Here is a 20,769-nt window from a genome sequence, read left to right on the forward strand (position 1 = left end):
GTAAATATCGATCAGAAAGTCTTTACCCAATGATCAGGCCGTATGTCCCCTTCCCCGGGGTCACCGTCGTCTGCCATTCTACACCCTTATATTTCTCTCTCTCGACGGCAGTCACCTCAACTTTTTCAGCTGCAGGAGGAAGCGATGCAGCGACTGCCCTCGCATTCGGTTTTGGTTCGGTCCAAGAGCCATGCATGGGGCTGATATCATATCGCACAATAAGTAATGCAGCGAGAGCCAGGATCTCTCCTGTTGCAAAATGCCGCCCAGGGCAGATGTGGGGAGATAGCCCAAAGGATAAAAACCCAGATGCCTTTAATTTCTTGTCCGTCATCTGAGCAGTCTTGGTAAAGCGCTGAGGGTCGAATGTCCCGGAATCCAACCCCCACGCCGAGCTATTTGTGTTGATGGCTGGCGCGGGAATCAGGAGGATCGAACCAGACTTCAAGAGCCAGTGATCATTTAACAGTGTATCTTGGTATATCACACGGAGTTGACCGGAGTTCGATCGCGTTCTCAGAGTCTCCTGGAATGACGAGAGGAGTGTCGGGCACTTTCCCCGGATATCTGCTAAATCAAGGGTATGGGTCCCCGTCGAGTCGATGGAGACCGCATTCTGCTGGATCTCATCCTGTATCGTCCGTAATAACTCCGGGCGAGATAATATATCAAAAAGCAGCCAGAAACAACTTGGGACCGTGTTAGAGAGGATTCCAACCCCGGTAAGGATCTCCAATCGTGCGATATCCTCCAGAGTTGCGCCAGCCTCTTGCTGAACCTTCCATCGAGCATAGACTAGATCAGATGCAGAAAGATGACCATCCGTTTGGTAGAACTGAATAAAAGCCTGGACCAGCTGTTCTCTGCCTTTCCAGGCCTTCCGGCAAGTCAACCAGGGAAGCGTATCGACGAGAAGCAGGCTTAAGTTGGATTCAAAATCCCTATACATGGTTAATTTTGGAAAACAAGGCAAGCAGAAGCGGAGATTCGAGGCGCCATAATTACCAGAAGGCTCGTCTGATAGCTTCAGATTTGTAAGGATTCAACGGGCCATAGATAGCATCCGTACTAGCAACCGTGAGTGCCTCGCTGCACCATTCATACAAATCCAATGAACGGGTAGGAATCGAAGCCACTTGATCGACGATGGGTTTGAGGACATGGATCATCTGCTCATTTAGATGGTCCAGCTTGTTTCCAAGTAGCGCAGGGCGCATCACGTCCACCGTTTTCTTAGCAAGTCCCTTACCCCCCCGTTCTTCCTCCCGGAGAAGCTGCAGACCAGGTTTTCGAATCCCCCCCGCCCTCTCGGCCATGGCTGTGAAGAGCGGATCGAATGACATGGTGCTGCGACTATGTCGCACGGACGGGAGTAAGTCTGGAGAAGTAATGATATACACTCTTTCCTTGAGGATATTCATGGTGAAAATGGGCAAGGCGTATTTACGACTAAGATATAAATATTTAGCATCCTACGGCTTTTTCGCAAGGGTGCCTCTCAATACCTTTCTGCGGCAAAGTATCCAATTCCATGGACGAGAAAGGAAATCAGATGGCCAACCAGTGGGATTGTGCTTGCAACAAGAGGCGGCTCGCGGGGATCCAGTTTCACGCGGAGAGTGAACAGGAGAAGATACCCCAGAAGGGCGACTGCGCTCAATCCCAGAATCGTGGTGAGGTCCGGCATGGTCGTTGGATTCTAATCGAGAGGCAGGATGTCGGATTACTATCGCCAGGGACGGGAGCGCCTTCTATGATCTACCATCGATTTTTAAATACATAGTTCCGCCAGGAATGATCAGTACCAAGTGACATTTGACAGTAATTTCCGTGATGCGTTACGTACGACCTATGATGGTGGGGTTTAAATTTAATTTAATTTTAGTTTTTTAGCTCTGAAACTATTGAACTCCCAAGCGGTAATTTCTCTGTTGATTGCCACGCTGAGTGGAGCCCCCTTGCTGGTATGGATTTGTGCCGCTAGTATTTTATGTATCAAATGTAAACAACGTCAAGGCGTTTACGATCTTCAGCCCACGCCAGCATTAGTTTCTCTCTCGCGAGTGACCTTCCAATGGGCTCACTACTAGCACGCGGTGACAAACGAGCCGGTGCTACTCCGGCAAACCCGAGACTGGAGACACCATATATCTTTCGAAAAGCCCCCCCACTAAAAGTCGAGGCTGGTGGTTACCTTCCGTTTCCACACGTTGGGATACTTCAAAGCGCCTCCGGTAGAGCATTGCAAAGAAAAACGCAATGGATGAATTTACAAGTTCCGCAGGGAGCCTTTGCTTAATCTCGCTTGTGGTGGGCGTTGTCATCCAGAGTGTCTACCGGCTTTTTTGCCATCCTCTTCGCAAGTTTCCAGGCCCGAAACTAGCGGCCATTTCTCACCTGTACGAGTTCTACTACGATGTGATTTGCAACGGTTCTTATCTCTGCAAGATTGAACAGTTGCATCAGAAATATGGTAAAAAGCCAGGTCACACCCAGCGGCGTACAGGGTCTGTGTTTTGCTGACAACCCTAAAGGGCCAGTCGTACGAATCAACCCGCGTGAACTTCACGTCAATGATCCTTATTACTATGAACAGATTTATGCGGGCAGCTCGCGGGTCCGAGAAAAGGATCCCAGGTTCATTGGCGTGTTTACTACACCGTTGCCGATGGTGGCCACTGTTGGTCATGAACACCATCGGCTTCGCCGCAGCCTCTTGAGCAGCTACTTTTCAAGACGAACCTTGAAGAAGGCCGAATTGGTTATCGAACAAAAGGTAGACCGCGTGCTTAGCCGCTTCCGCTCTGCCTTTGAATCGCAGGCAGTCTTGCCTCTACACCGTGTTTTTGCGGCTCTTGCAGCAGATATAGTCTCAGAGTACTGCTACGGGGTGAGCCAAGGATACCTGGAGCAGAGAGTCTTCCAAAATCAGATGATCGATGCGGTCAATTATGTCATGTCCATGTGTCATATCAACAAGTTTTTCCCTATCATGCCCAAGATCCTCCGCTGCGTGCCGATTGGACTTATGGAGAAGTTGGGACTTCAGATGGCCGATGTCATCGCAGTGAGGAACCTGATTCGTCGGCAGGCGGCGAAATCCCTTGACAAGGAACGGCTGTCGCATGACAATGACATGCTCTCCAAAAATGTGTTTGATGCTCTAGCTGTCGCTGAGGTCCCACCACAGGAGAAGACGCTGCGTCGACTTGAAGAAGAAGGTGCGGCTCTCTTCGGTGCTGGCATTGAGACCACCGCAAGAGCCTTGACAGTCGCCATGTTTCATTTGATCAGTGATGAGACTATGAGATGTAAGCTACGCGACGAGCTCACACAAGTCATGCCGACTCCAACCAGTCGACCCACCTGGGCTGAGCTTGAACAATTACCGTATTTGGTATGATTGTCCTATTAGAATGTTACTATTGCCCAATACTAACGGAGCACTGCTAGACTGGAGTGGTTAACGAGTCCCTGCGGCTATCACATGGGCTGGTGGCTCGGTCTCCTCGCGTTGCACCTCTGGAATCATTAGCGTACGGTGAATACGTGATCCCACCCGGGGTAGGTAGACTGCCCAACGCTGTAACGCAGGGAGTCAATTGCTAACGTCCCCCGTGTATCAGACACCCGTGAGTCAGTCGGCCTACTTTGTCCATATGAATCCCCAGGTTTTCCCTGAACCGGAATCATTTAACCCTGAGCGATGGGTCAAAGCCGCTGAAAATGGACAATATCTGAACAGATTCTTGGTTTCATTCTCCAAGGGAAGCAGGCAATGTCTGGGATTAAAGTACGTTGCTTCCTTGACTTTCCGTTGGCCTCATTTCTAGACTAACAGTAGTTAGTTTGGCCTATGCCGAACTCTACTTGACACTAGCGAGAATAGTCCGTCTCGTTGATATGAAGCTGGTGGATACCACCATCAGCAATATCCAGGTTGGACGGGACCTCGGTCATCCAGCCCCGAAGTCTGGCAGCTTCCAAGTTAAGGCTAAAATCATGGGGATTATCGGTGATTCTTAGGAAAACCGAGCCACGTAATCAGCCGGACTGATTCTGCATATGAGCCTTTGCAGGATAGAGTCGATACCGGAATTGCTACGGTACCACTAATAGAGGGCAATAGCCGCCTTCGAAAAGTGCATATCGACAAGAGATCTGAGAAGGTCCCACGCTATCGGCTTGTTCAAAGGTCAGAGATATCCCTAACAGATATATATGGTATTAGAGCAAGAGGTATAGAACTCCCAGCGAGATTAACTGAAGCTGAAACATGAGCTTTACTTCAGTACCACGAAACGCAAACTCCCCTTGCGTTGCATGAGTCTAGAATGTAGTCAGATTACCAATGATATTTTGGGATTGGAGTTTTGACGCCGGCGCTGCCTATGAATGCCTCCAGTCGATGCCTCTCGACTCGGTACACGCCGCAGCCTATATTGTTGAGCTGAAGAAATACATGCCATGGCAGTACCCTGTGGACGCCCTCAAGGACCCTCCTCCTAGCTATCTCTCTCATGCTCTGAATTCTTGGAAGACTAGATTAAATCTACAAGGCAGTTATCAACAATGAACTATTTTGCCTTCGACCTGGCCACATTCAACCTTCTGAAGATGCCGCAGGATGGTAAACTTGCTTTCAACCCCTGCTCATTTAATATCCTCCGTTTCAGTATTGACTTCCCTCATATTTCCGTGCCCACCGACGGGCTCCAGTTGCCGAAGATCTACAACCCTTAGTGTTACCCTTGCTGACTAGGTCGCGATTTGGGAAACGAGCTATATCCAGTCAATACCGACCCCAGAATCGCACAATTTCCCCGATGCCTGGGATATCCAGTTGTCCGGATCACGATTATCCCTGCATTCCCGTTGAAGAGCACTACTTCGGATTAATTCAACTCCCGTACTCGACGGAGCGTTCCACATTTCATCGCTATCCGGCATGCAAAAGTCCAGGTCTGCCAGAGTTAGAAGCTCACTTGGCTTGTCGCTACCATCCCTCTCGGTCGACGCGCTCCGAGTACAGAGCCGACAAATCTTATATAACGCCAATCCAAAACGCTTGATCTCCTCCACGTTCACCCATATGAGCGCTATCGGGGCAGAGGAGTGGTGCTGAGCAAGCATATTCGGATAGTAGAACAAACCAAGCCGGCGACAGGTTTCCACGAGTGATGTGAGGAGTTCATATGTAGAATCCTTCAGTTGAAAACGCATGTTCAAATTAAGAGAGGTCTCTTGTTTGGCCACAAGTAGAGCGAAGATAAGCTGTAGAAGGATACTCTGGTAGGTCGCCATGGGCCAGGGGGTGTCATGGTTGCGGCCGTTCGTCGAATCCGAGATATACCATTGACTCTGTTGGACAGACAACGTCAGCAGCAAGTTGGCTTCTATTATACGGATATCGGTTCACACCCTTTGAGCTTGAATTGCAGAAAGCAAATTACGATGAAAAGTCATCGCCGTGTCCCGTGCCGCTTGGTCGCCTTTGATCCACAACCCAATCATTAACATTGATTGGAGAAGTATACACGGCTCTTGAGAGAGCTCGAATGTTCCCCAATGTAGAAACGGCCAAGTGGGATGAAAGTCGTGAAAGTAGATATCAATGAAGTCCTGAGCGATCCACCGGGATTCGCCCGGCACCGAACGCACTACTTCCGGGTCCAAACGCGTTTGAGTCTCTTGGGATTTGCTGTCGCCACGACCCGCCTCCTGAGGACGTGGACAGGGAGCTCCTCGCTGCTGACATCGATTACATGGGTATCCCCCGTCACACCGTTCCTTTCGAGCATGGCAGGCTCCGCAAGCCTGCCGCGCTCGAGACTGCGGAGGCTCTCTCTCTGGATGGTAGTTCCGGATATGGCGACGTAGGAGATCGCTGAATGATAGTTAGTTTTCACGATAACTCACACAAGGCCCATCATGGTACATTCTTTCTGGCAAGGGTGCTGTCGCAGTGCGGACAGGAGAAGCGCTCCCGTTGACGATGATTGACGATGTGCCGGTTTAAGTGTTCTTTCCGTTGATAACTCATACTACATCCTGGGTGCTCGCATTGGAAGGAGGTTTGAGCAGAGCTAACCTCTGAGCGTGGCGGCATTGTAGGATACGTACGTCGTGGCGTCTTTCGCGATATACGGGAGAAGATGTGAGGGTCTCACTGAGAGGGATGCCGAGTGGCAAGTTCCCTCGCCAGCTTTTCTATCTGGTTTACTAAGCCCATGGGCCAGTCGGCATCCCGCTCGGTCACTCCCACTCGGGACAACTATATAGGAGGTATAAGCAACTGTTCTGTTTATCCGTTCATATTTTCGAATTCTAATCAAATCTTTTAGCTGTATCCGTCTCGTTCGCTTGATCTTCTGAATCCTGCGTGATTCGGTTTCGGTAAGAGGCCTACAGCTATGGGTTCTCTCCGTCACTCCGAAATGGCAGACATAGTATACGTCAACGAGCATGAACTTACTCGAAGCTACACAGCAGATGCACAAGGCTGCACTGCTCAAACACTTGAACCCGCTATCTCCAAGCTGCCAAGTTTGGAAAATTCTCCAGATTATGAGATCTTCTGGAAAGCTGAGGACCCCGAAAACCCCCGTCTCTGGCCGCTATGGTACAAAAGTGTCACTGTTGTGACGATGAGCCTTGGTGCGACAGTGGTCAGTCTTTCCAGCACTCTGTACACTTCAGGAATCCCGGGTCTGGAGGATGAATTCCACATATCGAAACTTACCGGTCTCTTCGGTGTCTTTACCTACCTTCTTGGCATGGGGGTGGGAACCATTGTATTCGCCCCACTGAGCGAAGTTGTCGGTCGAAGACCAGTTTACATAGTCTCTATGGCCATCTTTCTCTTGCTCATCCTTCCGAGCGCTTTGGCTCGGAATATAGAAGCGATCTTAATCAGCAGGTTCTTCGGAGGCCTCTTCGGCAGCGCGATCATGGGCAACTCTCCTGCCTCGGTGAATGATATTGTCTCCAATAAACATCGCGCTCTGGCGTTCGGTATCTGGTCGATTGGACCTACAAACGGCCCTGTCTATGGCCCGATAATTGGCGGTTTTGTGTTCCAGTATCTGGGCTGGAGGTGGACGAACTGGATTGTCCTGATCTTTGGTGGTGCAATTCTCGTCCTGATGTGCTTTATCAAGGAAACATACGCTCCGGTGATCCTCCAAAAGCGAGCAGCAAAACTTCGGAAAGAAACAGGGGATCCCAAGTGGTGGACGCGATACGATGGTGGAGAAGATCTGTCAAAGCGACTCAAAACCGGTCTCAGCCGGCCGTTCGTCATGCTTGTGACCGAGCCAATCTGGTAAGCATCCTGTCCTGAACCCCCTTTGCCTGTACCTACAAGCTTGACCTGATGTTAACCCATGACAGCATATTCTGGGACAGCTACATCGCGATCGTCTACGGCGTTCTTTATCTGTGCTTCGTTGCATACCCAATCGCCTTTCAGACAGAGCGTGGCTGGTCACCTGGAATTGGGGGCCTCTCCTTCATTGGCATGGGGTCCGGCGTCCTGATCACCATCGCATGCGAACCTCTCTTCCGCAAAGCGATTGATCGTCATCGCAAGGACCCTGTAACTGGTGAGGTATCTCCAGAGGCGATTGTCAGCGTGATTATTCTGGGTGCAATTCTCCTCGCTGTTGGGCAGCTGTGGTTCGCCTGGACTTGCACACCGAATGTACATTGGATCGTGCCCATTCTGTCCGGGGTTCCGTTTGGTGCTGGCAATGCATGTGTGTTTATCTATGCCACTACCTACGTCGCCCGCTCGTACGGCATCTACACTGCCTCTGCGATGGCGGGGAATATGTTCTTCCGCAGCCTGCTGGGCGCTTGTCTGCCGCTTGCAGGACCGTCGATGTATAGCACACTGGGGCTTAACTGGGCCAGTACTTTGCTGGGTCTTGTGGAGGCGGCGTGTGTCTCCATTCCAGTGGTTTTTTATTTCTACGGACATAGGATTCGTAAGGCAAGTCCTATGATTCAGGAGATGGAGAGGATGCAGGCGACGACAGGAAATACCTGAAGATTCTGGAGACTTTTAGATCGTTCTGTAATACTATTTGTGTTTGATTAGCGATAATATGTGAAAATGATACATTAATACATGCGACCTATGACTAAACCTTACCGATCTTTATGATCAGGTATAGTCATTCTAAGGATCTATGGGTCTTATCATACATATTTGGACCATCTGTAGATACTACTTGATTGGTTGGTTCAAGCTACTAGTACCAGCGTTACTGCTTGGCAGGCCTTGCATTCTATTCTATGTCCACTAATTCTTGGCTTCCGAGACAAGTTCTAGCTATGGGTAGAAAGCTTCTTTTGCTAATGAGATCGAGGAAGGGACGGCAATTCGTAGCCTCTCTATGTAGGGCTATCATGTATGATTCGGCAAGCATCCTAAGTTGTCGAGCCAATGTCAGTAATCCTACATTGACCGGCGCATTCCACCTGGATAATGTAAGAACAAACTTTTAGTCAACAAGCTTTGTTAAGTTATTAGTAACGCGGTAATTGAGTTGGATTGCCAAAGGGTATGTCTCTGTGTGGGGCGTTTCTTGTGGGCTACGGGCCGACTCCTCCAGCGTATTTAGATCCGGGGCTGAGATCCGAGGAGGGATACCGAAAGGCGGGATACCGAGAGGAGGGATGCCGGTTGTATAATTTTAGGGCTGACTTATCGGTCAAGGTTTACATCATCTGGATTTCTAATGTCCTGCAATGGGTCTCTCTCACTAAACTACTGTACGCGTTTGAGGTATAAGTACCGGGCACCGTCCCTGTAGCTCCTCAGCATTCTTCATTCATATCCACAAATAACATCGTTCTGCATTGCGCAAGTTTCAACAAGTGACTCTGACAAGTATCCGATTCTCAATTTTTCTTTCTCGGCTCTTTCAACGCAATGGCTCCCACTCTTAACGTCACCCACATTGGCACTGCCACTGCCATCCTCGAGATCAACGGCGTCAAATTCCTGACGGACCCTTTCTTTTCCCCAGCCGGCACCTTCTGGGACAGAGAGATCATAGTCCTGAAAGTGACCGAAGACCCTGCTCTCCGTCTGGACCAGCTCCCCGTGATTGACGCCGTGCTCCTCAGCCACGAAGACCACCCCGACAACCTGGATGAGCTCGGCCGCCAACTCCTGGACGGACGCCGCGTTTTCACCACCGTCGACGGGGCCAAGAACCTCGCGCCCCGGCCCGCCGTGCACGGCATGAAGCCCTGGGAGGAGATTGAGAGCGTGATCGGCGGCAAGAAATTCAAGATAATCGCGACCCCAACCCAGCACGTTCCCGGCGACGAATGCACCGGCTTCATCATAACGGGAGAAGACTTCGGACATCACGCCGACGGTCTCCCCAACGCCATCTACTTCACGGGCGACACTGTCTACATCGAAGAGCTGGAGTCTATCGCAGACCGGTACCATGTCTGTGCTGCCGTCATGAACCTGGGTAATGCTCACGTTCCTAACCTGGCCGATCTTAATGGTCCCAAGATGCAGATCACCATGGGTGGCAAGGATGGAGCTAAGCTATTCCGCGCCCTCAAGGCCGACGTCCTCGTTCCTATGCATTACGAATCTTGGGGTCATTTCACTCAGTTCGGGGCTGAGTTGCGCCAGGTCTTTGAGGATGAGGGTATCAGTGATAAGATCTGCTGGATGAAGGGAGGCGAGGAGGTTTCGGCTCTCTAGCGTTTGTTGAGGTAGCGTGGGTTTGTTTTGTGTAGACTTTCTTTCTTGGGTTTTGATATGTATTAGACAGCAAAGACTTGCTATGTTACGTCCATGGTTTTTTATATGTTCCAGCATTAGTGTTGGGCTGCCGGTAATCATGCTGGCAACTTGCTAGTGATATGCAAAATTTCATTCCGTTCACCCTATATATATTCTAGAGCACATCCTTCGAACATAACGAATGGGCTGCTTTCTATAACATGTTATTATCTCCTAGAATATCACATGGTGCATGTACGTATTTCTTTCGAAATTGATTATATTCATCATTACGATATTGGAGTGTATACACAATTGGGAGAGAGATAATCTTCATTGCTAGACAACCAAGTCCGTGGACAATTGAACAAGGCTTTGGGCATTATGAAGCTAGTGCGAATCTACCATTATGAATAGGTGGTTAGCACATCTCCCGCCTCAGCAGATGTAAGTTGTTCACAAAGAGGATGACATCATCCGTTCTTTTATTGCTCTCCTTCGCTTGATATATACGCTGTTATTATAGAGCTCTCGAAGTATCAAATGGTAAAAAGAGACAGCCAGACCAATCCTCATCGAGACATTTACATCGACCAGAGCAGGTAAAATTCAGATCAGAAATGGTTCATTCTGCCCTCATAATCATAAAGTCTATATCTATCATGGCACATCTATGTACAAATAATCGGCATACGACTAACCCATCACAGGAACCCACGCAGATGCTCTCCCAGAGCCATAATAGCCATGGCCTGTCCATACGGCATAGACGTGAGGGGGATATCCTTATAGAACTGCAGGTTGTCTCCCATTCCCGTGCCGAAACTCGTGTTCTGCAACTCGCCGTCGGCATCCACTGCCCCGACCACCGCCGCGATCGCCTTTTCGGCTACGGGCTTATATTGCGCAGAGATATACCGCTTGCGCACCGCCTTCAGGATACCATATGCAAACCCGGCGGTGGCAGACGACTCGACATAGGAGTCGGAGTGGTCAAGGAGAGTGTGCCAAGCGCCGGACTCGTTTTGGAGACGTTGGAGCGCCTCGCATTGTGCTTCGAGCGTGTCGATGAGGTGTACCCGGATGGGGTCTGTGGGCTCCAGCTCGAGCAGTTCAATGAATTCTGGGATGACGATGGTAATCCAGCTGTTACCGCGGGCCCATCGCGCCTGCGCGAAGTTGTGGCCGCCGTCTTCGAAGGTCCATCCGTGGTAGAATAGTCCGGTCTTGGTGTCGAATAGGTATTTGATGTGGAGGAGGAATTGCCGCTTGGATTCGGCGATGTACTCTGGGCGGTTTAGGAGCTTTCCGATCTTTGCGAGAGGCATGACGGTCATCATTAAGGTGTCGTCCCAGAGCTGCTGGTAGTTGTCTGTGAGATAGGTGGCGTGCTGCAGCCCGCCGTAGCGCGTCCGAGGCAGGTCGTGCATGGCCCATTCGGCCCAGGCGTCTAGCCAGGGAAGATAGGTGATGTTGCCGGTCTTTTCATAGACGTAGGCCAGTGTCAGGAACACGGCCATGGTGTTGATATTCTTGGTGGTGCCGCCCTCGGCGAAGCGGGCGGCAAACCAGTCTTCAATAATTTTCAACAATTCAGGATCGCCCGTCATTTCGTAGTACTTCCAGATACCGTACAAACCAATGCCGTGCGTCCATTCCCAGCCGTGCCAGGACTTGGTATCGATGATGCGACCGTCTGCCAACGGCATGAGAAATCGGCCGGTTTCATCTTTAATGTTAACGAGATTATGGATGAGGCGGTTGACGGTCTCGCGAACCTGCGGAGGGGCAGTATTGGACGACATCATGAAGCACAGAGACCCTTGGGATTGCGGCAAAGAAGGAATGTGAAATTAGTGTCGAGGAAAGCAGGCCAGAGAGTGAACGGACCAGCGCCCTAATAACACTCACCGAAGCGGATCCACAAGTTGATACGCGGAGAAACTGCCACCACTTTGTCCGTGGGATGCTTTTAGCTTCGGGTCAACGCCCACCGAGGAGGCGCCCTTAACTGCGCCGGTTTCCTTGGCTCTCGTCGCCTATTTGACGAGCACATGGCATGGATCCCAAGCTTCGCGGTGGGCCGACGGCACTTGCCCGATTCCTTCGCTTGGAGCTCGGGTTATTCCTCTCCGCAAAACCTTTTCCCCAGACAAATTGACCCACGGGGTGGCCAAAATGCAGAACTGGGGAAAGATACGCCATGACTCGTTGGCCTTGGGTTAGACCGCCCGTATACTCATCCTCGTGCCGCGGAGTGACACCGTTAATTTAAAAAATAAATAATCATGAGAGATTCTGGCCGCCATGGAGAGTGCTGACAATAAAAGGTCCCAGCAACCCCCCCGCCGGGCATTTTCTGGCCTTCCTGACCCTGTCTGCTTTCCATCCTGTTAGTTGATCTCATCAAATACTGCAGGTGGTGGCTCACGTCTTCCTTCTCTTCTTGTTGCATATTCCACCATGACAGAGGCAAGACCCCCATCCTCTGGTGACCCCCAGGTCCACGAGGCCACCCCTCCCACCACTGCAATGAACGACATGAAGAAAGACATCTCTCATGTCGAGCGGGTGCTTTCCCCCAGTGACAAAGATGCGGTGGACTATTCCCGTGTCGACAATGAGCTCCAGGAGTATGCAAACCGCGGCCGGGTAGAAATCGATGAAGCCACCAATCGAATGCTGCGGCGCAAGATCGATCGCCGCGTGCTGGTGATCATGATTCTAACGTATTTCTTACAAGCCCTGGATAAAGGCACAATGTCCTTCGCATCCATTATGGGTATTCGCGAGGATAACAACCTACACGGCCAACAGGTATGTATATCTGGACCGTGCATGAGAGAGTGGGCACGAGACACCAATGCTGATATATCTTCCCTTGGCAGTACTCCTGGTTGACAACCTGTATCTACATCGCCGTCCTCATCGTAGAGTATCCAACGAACTGGATTCTCCAACGAGTCCCCATCGCCAAATACCTTGGGATCAATATCATCCTTTGGGGTTCCATTTTGGCACTCCACGCGGCTTGCCACAACTTTGTCGGTTTAGTCGTCGTGCGTACCCTCTTGGGTATCTTCGAAGCTGTCTGTCAGCCGTCATTTGTCATCCTGTCGGGAATGTGGTATAAGCGAGAGGAACAGGCTGCCACGGTCACATACTGGTGGGTAATCCTAAACCATGAACACCGCTCCCCCAGGGAAGCAGCTGGGTTGCCCGGTTCGATTCTAACCTTCGTCTAGGTACATGATGAACGGAGGTCAGCAAATTGTCGGTGGTCTGCTCGCGTACTGTTTTAGCTTGATCGGCAAAGACAAGGCCATCCACTCGTGGCAGGCGATTTTCATCGCATACGGGTGCCTTTCAGTCCTCTGGGGCTTGTTTGTCCTCTACTGGATGCCCGATTCACCTATGCGAGCCAAGTGCTTCACTGAAGAAGAAAAGCATTTGATGATCGAGCGTGTCCGTGCCAACCAGACCGGTATGCAAAACAAGCAGTTCCGTAGTTACCAGATGTGGGAAGCCTTCCGGGATCCGCAAATGTGGTGTTACTGTGCCATCCAGGTCTTCACTACACTTCCCACTAGCGGCCTGGGCTCCTTTGCAAACATTATTATCACAGGCTTCAACTTCACCGAACTGCAGACTCAGCTGTTAGCTATGGTGTTGGGTTTCTACATCATTGTCGTTCTGATGTCGTCCGCATGGTTAGTGAAGAAGACTAACCAGAACCTGCTTATCATGCTGGGCTTTATCATCCCGTATGTTCCATTACCCTGTCCACCTCCCTCGTGAGAGTGTCACTAACATCCGCCAGATCCTTTGTCGGAACCATCGTCCTGATGACAGTCGAAAATAAGAACTTGGCCACAAAGGCCGGCCTCCTCATCAGCTACTACATCACTCTCTCTTTCTGGTCCGCCCAGGGTCTCTGTCTCTCCATGGTCTCGCGGAATATCGCAGGAGCAACCAAAAAGTCCACCGTAGTCGCAGCCACCTTCGTCTCGTGGGCTGTTGGCAATGCCATCGGTAAGCACCTATTTACCCACTATAGAAGCCCTGGACAAAACTAACACTCGAATCATCAGGCCCGCAGGTTTTCCTGGCGAGAGACGCGCCCCGCTACTTTATTGCCTTCGGTGTCCATCTAGGATGTTACTCCGCCATGACCTTGGCTGTGATCTTCCTTCGCTTCTACCTAATGGCGCAGAACAAGAAGAAGGAGCGCATGTTGCAGGAGGCTGGAGTTAACCCTGACACTACTGACAACCTTGACCACGCTTTTGAGGACCGGACGGACCAGGAGAATCTTCACTTCAGATATATCTATTAGGTCCTGGTCTTGGTTGTTCTGACACTGGCTGTTATTGGGTGTTTGTATGTTTGATGTATGGAATGAATGAATATACCCTTTTCTCTTGTAATTTAGTCTCGAGTTCCTGTCGTCATTGAGGCGGCCTTTGCAGATCTTCTGCAGGTCTCCTGCAAGGGGTTCCTTGGTTGCGTAAAATTGATTGACCGATCCTTATAAGGTTAATCTAGCATGTTTATCATCAGGTGTGGGGGCGTACCTCAAGGTTAAGTTGCCAATATAAGGCGCTAAGGTCTGTACGTAATTTACATAGCACAGTGGGTGTGATAGACCTGTAGAAAGTGGTACTTGCGATTGAGTTCAACATCCGATTGTACAATATGCGATGTATATGGCGAACAAAGTTCAAGAATGGAAGACAGGAAATAAATAGACAAAGGCTGTTATCAAACCCGAGAGATATAGTGTTATAGAAAGGAAATAGCGCTGCTAAGGCCGTCTCTTGTCTTCTTTTTTATGACATCTTTGGCGTGGATGCTGGATTGATGGCCAAGGCAGATATCTGCGAATACCTTCCTCAATCTCTACCAAAAGTACCGGCGTTTCTTTTCTTTCTTTTTCGACAGTTCATCTTTCAACTCCTTGATTTGTTTCTCCAGTGTCTTGCGTTGATCTTCAACAATCGATCGTTTATGCCGTGACGACATAAGCTTTTTCCTGGTTTCCTCCAGCGTTTTCTGCGCCTCGTCACGCTCGCTCTCAGCGTTTCGGGCATTTTTCTGTGCATCAGCGGCCCGCCGCTTAGCTTTTTCAAGGGCCTCCTCCAGCTGAGTCTTCTCTTTTTGCACCTTCAGATTCGAGGCTTTTGTGTGCTTCTGAAGCAAGTTATCCTTCTTCGTGAGCATTGCCGCCTGAAATTCTGCTTTTTTGTTCAGGGTCTGGACTTGATTTTGCATCTCGCTGAGCTGGTTTTGCAGCGATTCGTGATGGCGTGCAACATCCTTCTCTTGAGCCGAACGGCTCTGCGACTCTTCCAGAGCTATGCGTAATGCATCTCGCTCCGCATTAGAAGCTTTCAATTCTCGTTCTAGATGGTCGATACGGGCCTGCCAGCTACTTATTTGCCTAGCATCGTTACGGTCCTTTTGGAGCAACAGGTTTAGGCGATTCATGTCACGGTTTAGGGAGCTCCCGATGAGTTGGACCCGGTCTTCAAGATCATCCTCGACCCATTCGGTGTCCTCATAGACATGTGGTCCATGAGCACGTTCGCTCCGTTTCTTCCTGCCGAATTCCGCTTCAAAACGGTCCTTGTGGACGGCCATGAGCGACGACGGAAGGAGGGCCGTTGCAAATGACTGGGGGGAGTCGGGAGGGGTATCTGGAGACATCATATGCGGTACAGACTCTGCGGTCGGATAATCTGGTCTGCTCTTTGTCCGATTAGATCTCGCATTTCGTCCAAAAGTCGTTCACTAGATGTACCTAGCTATGTATTCAACTCGTGCGACTGTACTTTTAACTCGTGTCGCATTGGCGCTATATGGAAGCGCTAAAAGTGAAAGTCAAAGTTACTTGTCGAGTACCACGCGGGAAAAGAATGACACAGAGACTTTTTAAGGTGATACAAAACGAGGGTGCGCATTGCTGATGGTGGGTGATACATCGCCAGCTGGCGATGTAGATGTAAAACTGTTATTCGTCACTTGGCATCCACTCCCGTCGCGCCACGGAAACTGGTGTGGTCGGTTCTTCCTGACGGCCACGATGGTGTATGGGGGCACCTGGGACTTCAGTTCATGTTTCATTTTCCCAGCCATGCCCAATGACAAATTTCCAATTGTCAGTCGCGTCCATAAAACCACACCGCACATTCAACCGACGGAATCGTCCAGGGCTGACACCACGTCAAGCCCGTCCCAAGAACAGTGCATTCCCGAACAACACAAGAATGTCATCACAATTCTATCATCGTTGCCTAATACAATGCTTTAGTGAGAAGTCCACAGAGGGTCATCACAGGTGCCCAAAGCTGCTGTTCATGGGCACAAAACATGTTGGCTTGGATCTATAAGGTGATAAAACTCCGAAAGTCTTTCTTCTAACACCATATGTTTCCAAGTTTAAGGAGTCGCACAAGTGATGCTTGCGACAACTTGGGCCCGACTGCGGCAGTCTCCCTAGCAGACCTGTGCCTCAGTCCTGTTGTTCACGTAGTGTCGAGCCCATATAGCGCTCATGGGCATGTAACCGTGGCCTTCTTGTCACTCAAGCATGTCACTGGCCATTGGCTCCGTTCTGTCATCCCATACATTCTGGTCAATGATAAGATATTTTGACTTCAGCAAGGACATCTAAGGCCTCGCGAGTAGACATGATCGCAACTCACGTGTCGAATGCAAACCAGAAATAATAAGATGGAACCGACAAAAGACGCATTGCACTCTATTGTTCCTAGCTCAAAGCAGATATGCCATGTATGGACACCATGAAGTCCAAAAAGGTCCACAGAAAAGGTTATACATAATGGTGGATAATGCATTGTTATCAAGCGTGCGCTACCCGAGAGGGTCGCCACAGCATTGCTGTCAGGGCCACCCCCTCCACCAATGGCACTTCATTGACTACCTGAAACCCAAGGGATTGGTAGAGAGAGGTCCCTTTGGCACTAGCCTCGAGGCCAACAGGGGTTCCGTCCCACGTGGCTTGTTCGAGGCCCCATTCAACGAGCCTACGACCGATCCCCTGTCGTTGGTACGCCGGGTGAACGGCCAGTGTGGACAGGAACCAAAGCTCTGGGAAGTCGTCGTACGGAAAACATTCAATGGTCAAAGTATTGTACCTAGCCAAACGAGATACATCTACGCTTCGGTCGGGGTACAAACGAGTTACGAAATGTTCGCTCACATTTCCAACCAGTGCCTGTACGCCTACAGTTCTTAGTAAAGATATATTCCATGGTTTATTTGATCTAATTAAAGGAGTCGAGGCGTGGTTACTCACGAGCCCACCAGCCACCATTCGAGGTCTCCTTCCACTGTTTGGTGGACTCTTCCGCTTTCTCCCCGATACGCTCCCAGACACAATAGCCAAGAATAGGCCATGAGGCTGCATCCACGGAACGTGTTTGAGAATTAGCTACCGCAACGATGACTACCCACCCGGGCGATGTCAACTTTGCCCGGAGTCGTCGCAAGAAACTCTGACGATAGTCCGAGTAGAATTCCCTACGCCGAGGGCAAAGAAAGGCAAACAGCTCGTCCTCCAGCATGGACTGTGCGGCCACTTCCGCGATGGATGGAAGGTCTTGCGACACTGCCGGTCGCAAATGGACCTCGGTGAGAGTCATGACGTGAAAACTTAATTCATACAATGTATGTGGAAGTGGAAGTGGAAGTTCCAGTGTGGAGTGTGGAGTTGATACCGAGTGTTTCTGCTTGGGATTGGAAGTCTACTAGTATGCCCAAAAATGAACTAGTCCTAGGCACGGGCCTAGACTTATACGGGTAGATTCGCTGTACCTCGTATTTTACACGCATATCAGAGGCTCCGAACGGTAACGGAGTAAGGAGTCAACATGGGCCAATCCGTCTGCAAAGGGGCCATACTCGTTTTGGTAAAGTTCAACCTGGTCGCCACCGCATCACATGATCGAGTTCAACGGATGGAAGGACCCCGAAAGGCAACGAATGAACCCCGATGATTAAGAATGAGTTCCAGTCTGAGCGAAGTTAGTAAGACAATTTGAAAGTCAAACTCAGTCCTCCCGACATGCAGATGCTTAGAATCATTGTTGTAGAGAAAGATCCTTAAGCCACCGTGACAAGACCGATCAATCAGTCATTGCATGGTAGTTACCTACATATGTGCTTTATCGGACGAGAGGACAAAGGGTCAAAGACTGCTCAGATTTCAGGCTCCGAATCTCCGAGTGGCCGGGGAAATCATGTGGCACTAAACCTTAGCTGTACGCTAGCCCAATTTTAGTGTTAGTGTCGTGCATATTTCCCCCATTACTTGCCGAAACCCCATCCGTTCACTTCCATTCTATCCATTCCGCTCCCTCACTCTGGTACTCACTCTCTCTCTCTTCTCTGCAACCACCAGTCTCGTGGGGACTTCCGACAGGACACCTCCTCCACCAAGATCTCCACTGTTTCAGACCACCCCATCCTCCCATCATTCAGGTCCATTCCCTTTATGTTTCGTATTCATTCTTCTCCTACGTTCTTTTAGGCTTGCCTAGTGTGTATATATATGCGAATTTCTTTTCCTCCGTGGCTTCTTCCCTCTAAATACCTTGTGAACCAACGAAAATCTTCCCCTGGATATAGTTGCGCCGGATCGCCTATACCAGTCCTACCACTCGCCTGTGTCTATCGCCGCCGTATATATTTTACCACGAGACAAAGCCCGTCTCGATTCACGAAGCGTTTCCAAGATCATACTGGATCTCATTGATACGGATCGCAAAGTCGGGCATGACTGAATATGGCGTCAAGTGTTGTCGCCCACTACCGCTCGAAAGATAAAGAAAATCGGTTTGACGTTGAACTCCTTTGATCGCGAAAGGGTCGCGCAACCCGGCGTCATGGGAGACTCGCTATCGCAGGTGCCCGAGGGCCTCGTTGGTGGCTATCAAGGGGGCCTGGCGGTGAAAATTCTGATGGTTGTCTTTAGCTCAATCGCTCTGTATAACGCCATCGAGCTCATCATTTTAATTTTCCTCGTCTTCAATCATTATGCAGGGCTGTACTTCTGGGCGATGCTATTGTCTAATGTGCTCGGTGTCATCCCACATGCCATCGGCTTTTTGCTGGAATTTTTTGCGAAAGGACCACTTTGGCTCGCAGTCACCCTTGCCACGATCGGTTTCTACTTCATGGTTCCCGGCCAATCGGTCGTCCTCTATTCCCGGCTTCACTTGGTCGTGCAGAATCTCAAGGTTCTTCGCCAAGTTCGGTACATGATCATCTTCAACACCATCGTTTTGCTGATTCCAACGACCGTCCTCACCTACTCCACTATCTATGTGCGCACCGAACCCATAATCCGCGGCTATAACGTGATGGAACGGATGCAATTGGCTTGGTTTTGTGCGCAAGAGATCCTGATCTCTGGCATATATATCTGGGAGACGATCAACCTTCTGCGGTTGCGCCCGGATAAAGACCCCGGCCGGAGGAAGATCATGTATGAGCTGATTACGATCAACGTCATCATCGTACTCCTAGATGTGGCGCTTCTGGTGTTGGAATATGTCGGGTTTTACGCTCTTCAGACCACACTTAAAGCTGCAGTCTACAGTGTCAAGCTGAAGTTGGAATTCGCCGTGTTGCGAAAACTCGTCTTGCTCGTCAATACTCGCCCCTCCGACACAAGCTCCACCGACCACGAGGAATATCCTAATTTCGTGAATCCGGAGCAACTGACGGGTGATATCACGCATGCGGCACCCATGCGCGCCCGGACTCGCTCTCGGTATCCATGGAGCGCCATCTCAATGGACAGCCTGGACCGGTCGGAACGCCGAGGATATTCTTCCGAGACTACACGCCCGCCCTAACCCTACCACCATGCTACTCCCCCATCATATATATTCACTCTTTGCCTGCCGATCACAGACAATATCCAGCGCGCTGAAAAGCCGGCTCACCCAGGCCTGGTTGACGCGGTCTTGTCAACAGCATTTCTTCCGCATACGCTTCGGTGAGGCTTTTGCCAAGGCTGCATAACGGCGGATCCTGGCCCTATGAGGTTTCAGATTCCCCAGTCATCACCCTAATGCGTCGGCGGGATAGCATTGCATATACATCACTTCCTCTGTCATCATTTTTTGGAAAGTCATGTGCGGGAAAAACCTGCACACTCACCTCATCTGTTGAGCAGATCGGGTCTTACCCAGTCCCTTAAAGGGACTGTGCACATAGTACGCTTGATGAAAGATCAAGATATATACCAAAGAATTACCGCTAAGGGTTAGTCCACGAGGCGTCACATATATTAAGGTATCTGCGGATTGTTCATATTGAAAACGCGAAAGTATGCCATCCATCGTCATAAGGGTTCCAGGGAACAGGAGAGATCAGACCGCATAAGGGGGTGGCAAACCGCCACAGCAGCCACATACTAGTAGCACCCCTGCTGAGGTCTCCACGTAAGCTATTTGTCGACTCTATGCATGGCGGAGACTCAGCCGCGACTGGTTAACAATGTGTCTGCCTTGGGGGATTTCCACACAAAGATAGCAACCCGACCATGTACTATAAACATTCACATGAAATATTTTGCATTTATGGATTGGACTAGAACCGTATATTCAAGGATTGCCTTCGTCCTCATCCAGGAATGGATGTCAATCGTGAAATTCTGTAGCCAGGAATATTGCGTGGATTGCGCCGGCAGAGTAACTAGCTCCAAATATATATATCTTCGATGTTTCAGGATGTGGCACAGAGTGACTTCCAGAACAGGGAAGATAGGGAGTTTTCTTGTCCAGCTCTACGATCCGTGCAGCATGGATTTTGGATGTGTCTTTTCATTCCTGCAATTATTGCCTGCAGTACTGGGTCAGAACTACTAGTACTGTGGATGTGGAAGGTGTGCCTATATAAAGGTTGGACCCGGGACCACTCTAAGCTTTGACCAAGTCAAACTGTCGACCGAGACGAAGGGGGTTGCGCGACGGTAGTCAATG

The 20,769-nt window shown here is 50.1% G+C and overlaps 10 protein-coding genes across 10 annotated transcripts; 5 read left to right on the forward strand and 5 right to left on the reverse strand.

Moving 5' to 3' along the window:
* Nucleotides 1–22: 22 nt before the first annotated feature.
* ABOM_002199 (cytochrome P450) lies at nt 23–1,687 on the reverse strand (the record flags this gene model as incomplete). Its single annotated transcript, XM_022529329.1, has 3 exons — nt 23–941; nt 1,006–1,449; nt 1,506–1,687. 3 exons carry the CDS (start codon nt 1,685–1,687, stop codon nt 23–25), a joined length of 1,545 nt encoding a protein of 514 aa, XP_022392032.1.
* A 572-nt stretch (nt 1,688–2,259) lies between these two features.
* ABOM_002200 (cytochrome P450) lies at nt 2,260–4,026 on the forward strand (the record flags this gene model as incomplete). Its single annotated transcript, XM_022529330.1, has 5 exons — nt 2,260–2,473; nt 2,535–3,397; nt 3,454–3,564; nt 3,627–3,793; nt 3,849–4,026. 5 exons carry the CDS (start codon nt 2,260–2,262, stop codon nt 4,024–4,026), a joined length of 1,533 nt encoding a protein of 510 aa, XP_022391887.1.
* Nucleotides 4,027–4,782: 756 nt separating this feature from the next.
* ABOM_002201 (C6 and C2H2 transcription factor) lies at nt 4,783–6,109 on the reverse strand (the record flags this gene model as incomplete). The annotated part of the gene is made up of 3 exons (XM_022529331.1): nt 4,783–5,361; nt 5,679–5,887; nt 5,974–6,109. 3 exons carry the CDS (start codon nt 6,107–6,109, stop codon nt 4,783–4,785), a joined length of 924 nt encoding a protein of 307 aa, XP_022392020.1.
* A 328-nt stretch (nt 6,110–6,437) lies between these two features.
* ABOM_002202 (MFS transporter) lies at nt 6,438–8,050 on the forward strand (the record flags this gene model as incomplete). The annotated part of the gene is made up of 2 exons (XM_022529332.1): nt 6,438–7,324; nt 7,393–8,050. 2 exons carry the CDS (start codon nt 6,438–6,440, stop codon nt 8,048–8,050), a joined length of 1,545 nt encoding a protein of 514 aa, XP_022392019.1.
* Nucleotides 8,051–8,938: 888 nt separating this feature from the next.
* ABOM_002203 (MBL fold metallo-hydrolase) lies at nt 8,939–9,736 on the forward strand (the record flags this gene model as incomplete). Its single annotated transcript, XM_022529333.1, has 1 exon — nt 8,939–9,736. One exon carries the CDS (start codon nt 8,939–8,941, stop codon nt 9,734–9,736), a length of 798 nt encoding a protein of 265 aa, XP_022391886.1.
* A 725-nt stretch (nt 9,737–10,461) lies between these two features.
* Nucleotides 10,462–11,562, reverse strand: ABOM_002204 (glycoside hydrolase family 88/105 protein; the record flags this gene model as incomplete). The annotated part of the gene is made up of 1 exon (XM_022529334.1): nt 10,462–11,562. One exon carries the CDS (start codon nt 11,560–11,562, stop codon nt 10,462–10,464), a length of 1,101 nt encoding a protein of 366 aa, XP_022391890.1.
* A 658-nt stretch (nt 11,563–12,220) lies between these two features.
* On the forward strand, nt 12,221–14,093 carry ABOM_002205 (putative 2-ketogluconate transporter; the record flags this gene model as incomplete). The annotated part of the gene is made up of 5 exons (XM_022529335.1): nt 12,221–12,574; nt 12,646–12,923; nt 13,003–13,521; nt 13,578–13,789; nt 13,849–14,093. 5 exons carry the CDS (start codon nt 12,221–12,223, stop codon nt 14,091–14,093), a joined length of 1,608 nt encoding a protein of 535 aa, XP_022391889.1.
* A 563-nt stretch (nt 14,094–14,656) lies between these two features.
* On the reverse strand, nt 14,657–15,463 carry ABOM_002206 (uncharacterized protein; the record flags this gene model as incomplete). Its single annotated transcript, XM_022529336.1, has 1 exon — nt 14,657–15,463. One exon carries the CDS (start codon nt 15,461–15,463, stop codon nt 14,657–14,659), a length of 807 nt encoding a protein of 268 aa, XP_022391888.1.
* A 1,156-nt stretch (nt 15,464–16,619) lies between these two features.
* Nucleotides 16,620–17,421, reverse strand: ABOM_002207 (GNAT family N-acetyltransferase; the record flags this gene model as incomplete). Its single annotated transcript, XM_022529337.1, has 2 exons — nt 16,620–17,002; nt 17,076–17,421. The coding sequence occupies 2 exons, from the start codon at nt 17,419–17,421 to the stop codon at nt 16,620–16,622; spliced, it is 729 nt and encodes a 242-aa protein (XP_022392021.1).
* A 1,242-nt stretch (nt 17,422–18,663) lies between these two features.
* ABOM_002208 (uncharacterized protein) lies at nt 18,664–19,638 on the forward strand (the record flags this gene model as incomplete). The annotated part of the gene is made up of 1 exon (XM_022529338.1): nt 18,664–19,638. One exon carries the CDS (start codon nt 18,664–18,666, stop codon nt 19,636–19,638), a length of 975 nt encoding a protein of 324 aa, XP_022392023.1.
* Between the last annotated feature and the right edge of the window lie 1,131 nt (nt 19,639–20,769).

This window comes from Aspergillus bombycis, assembly GCF_001792695.1.
Source record: "Aspergillus bombycis strain NRRL26010 chromosome Unknown contig00017, whole genome shotgun sequence".
NCBI classification, from domain to species: domain Eukaryota; kingdom Fungi; phylum Ascomycota; class Eurotiomycetes; order Eurotiales; family Aspergillaceae; genus Aspergillus; species Aspergillus bombycis.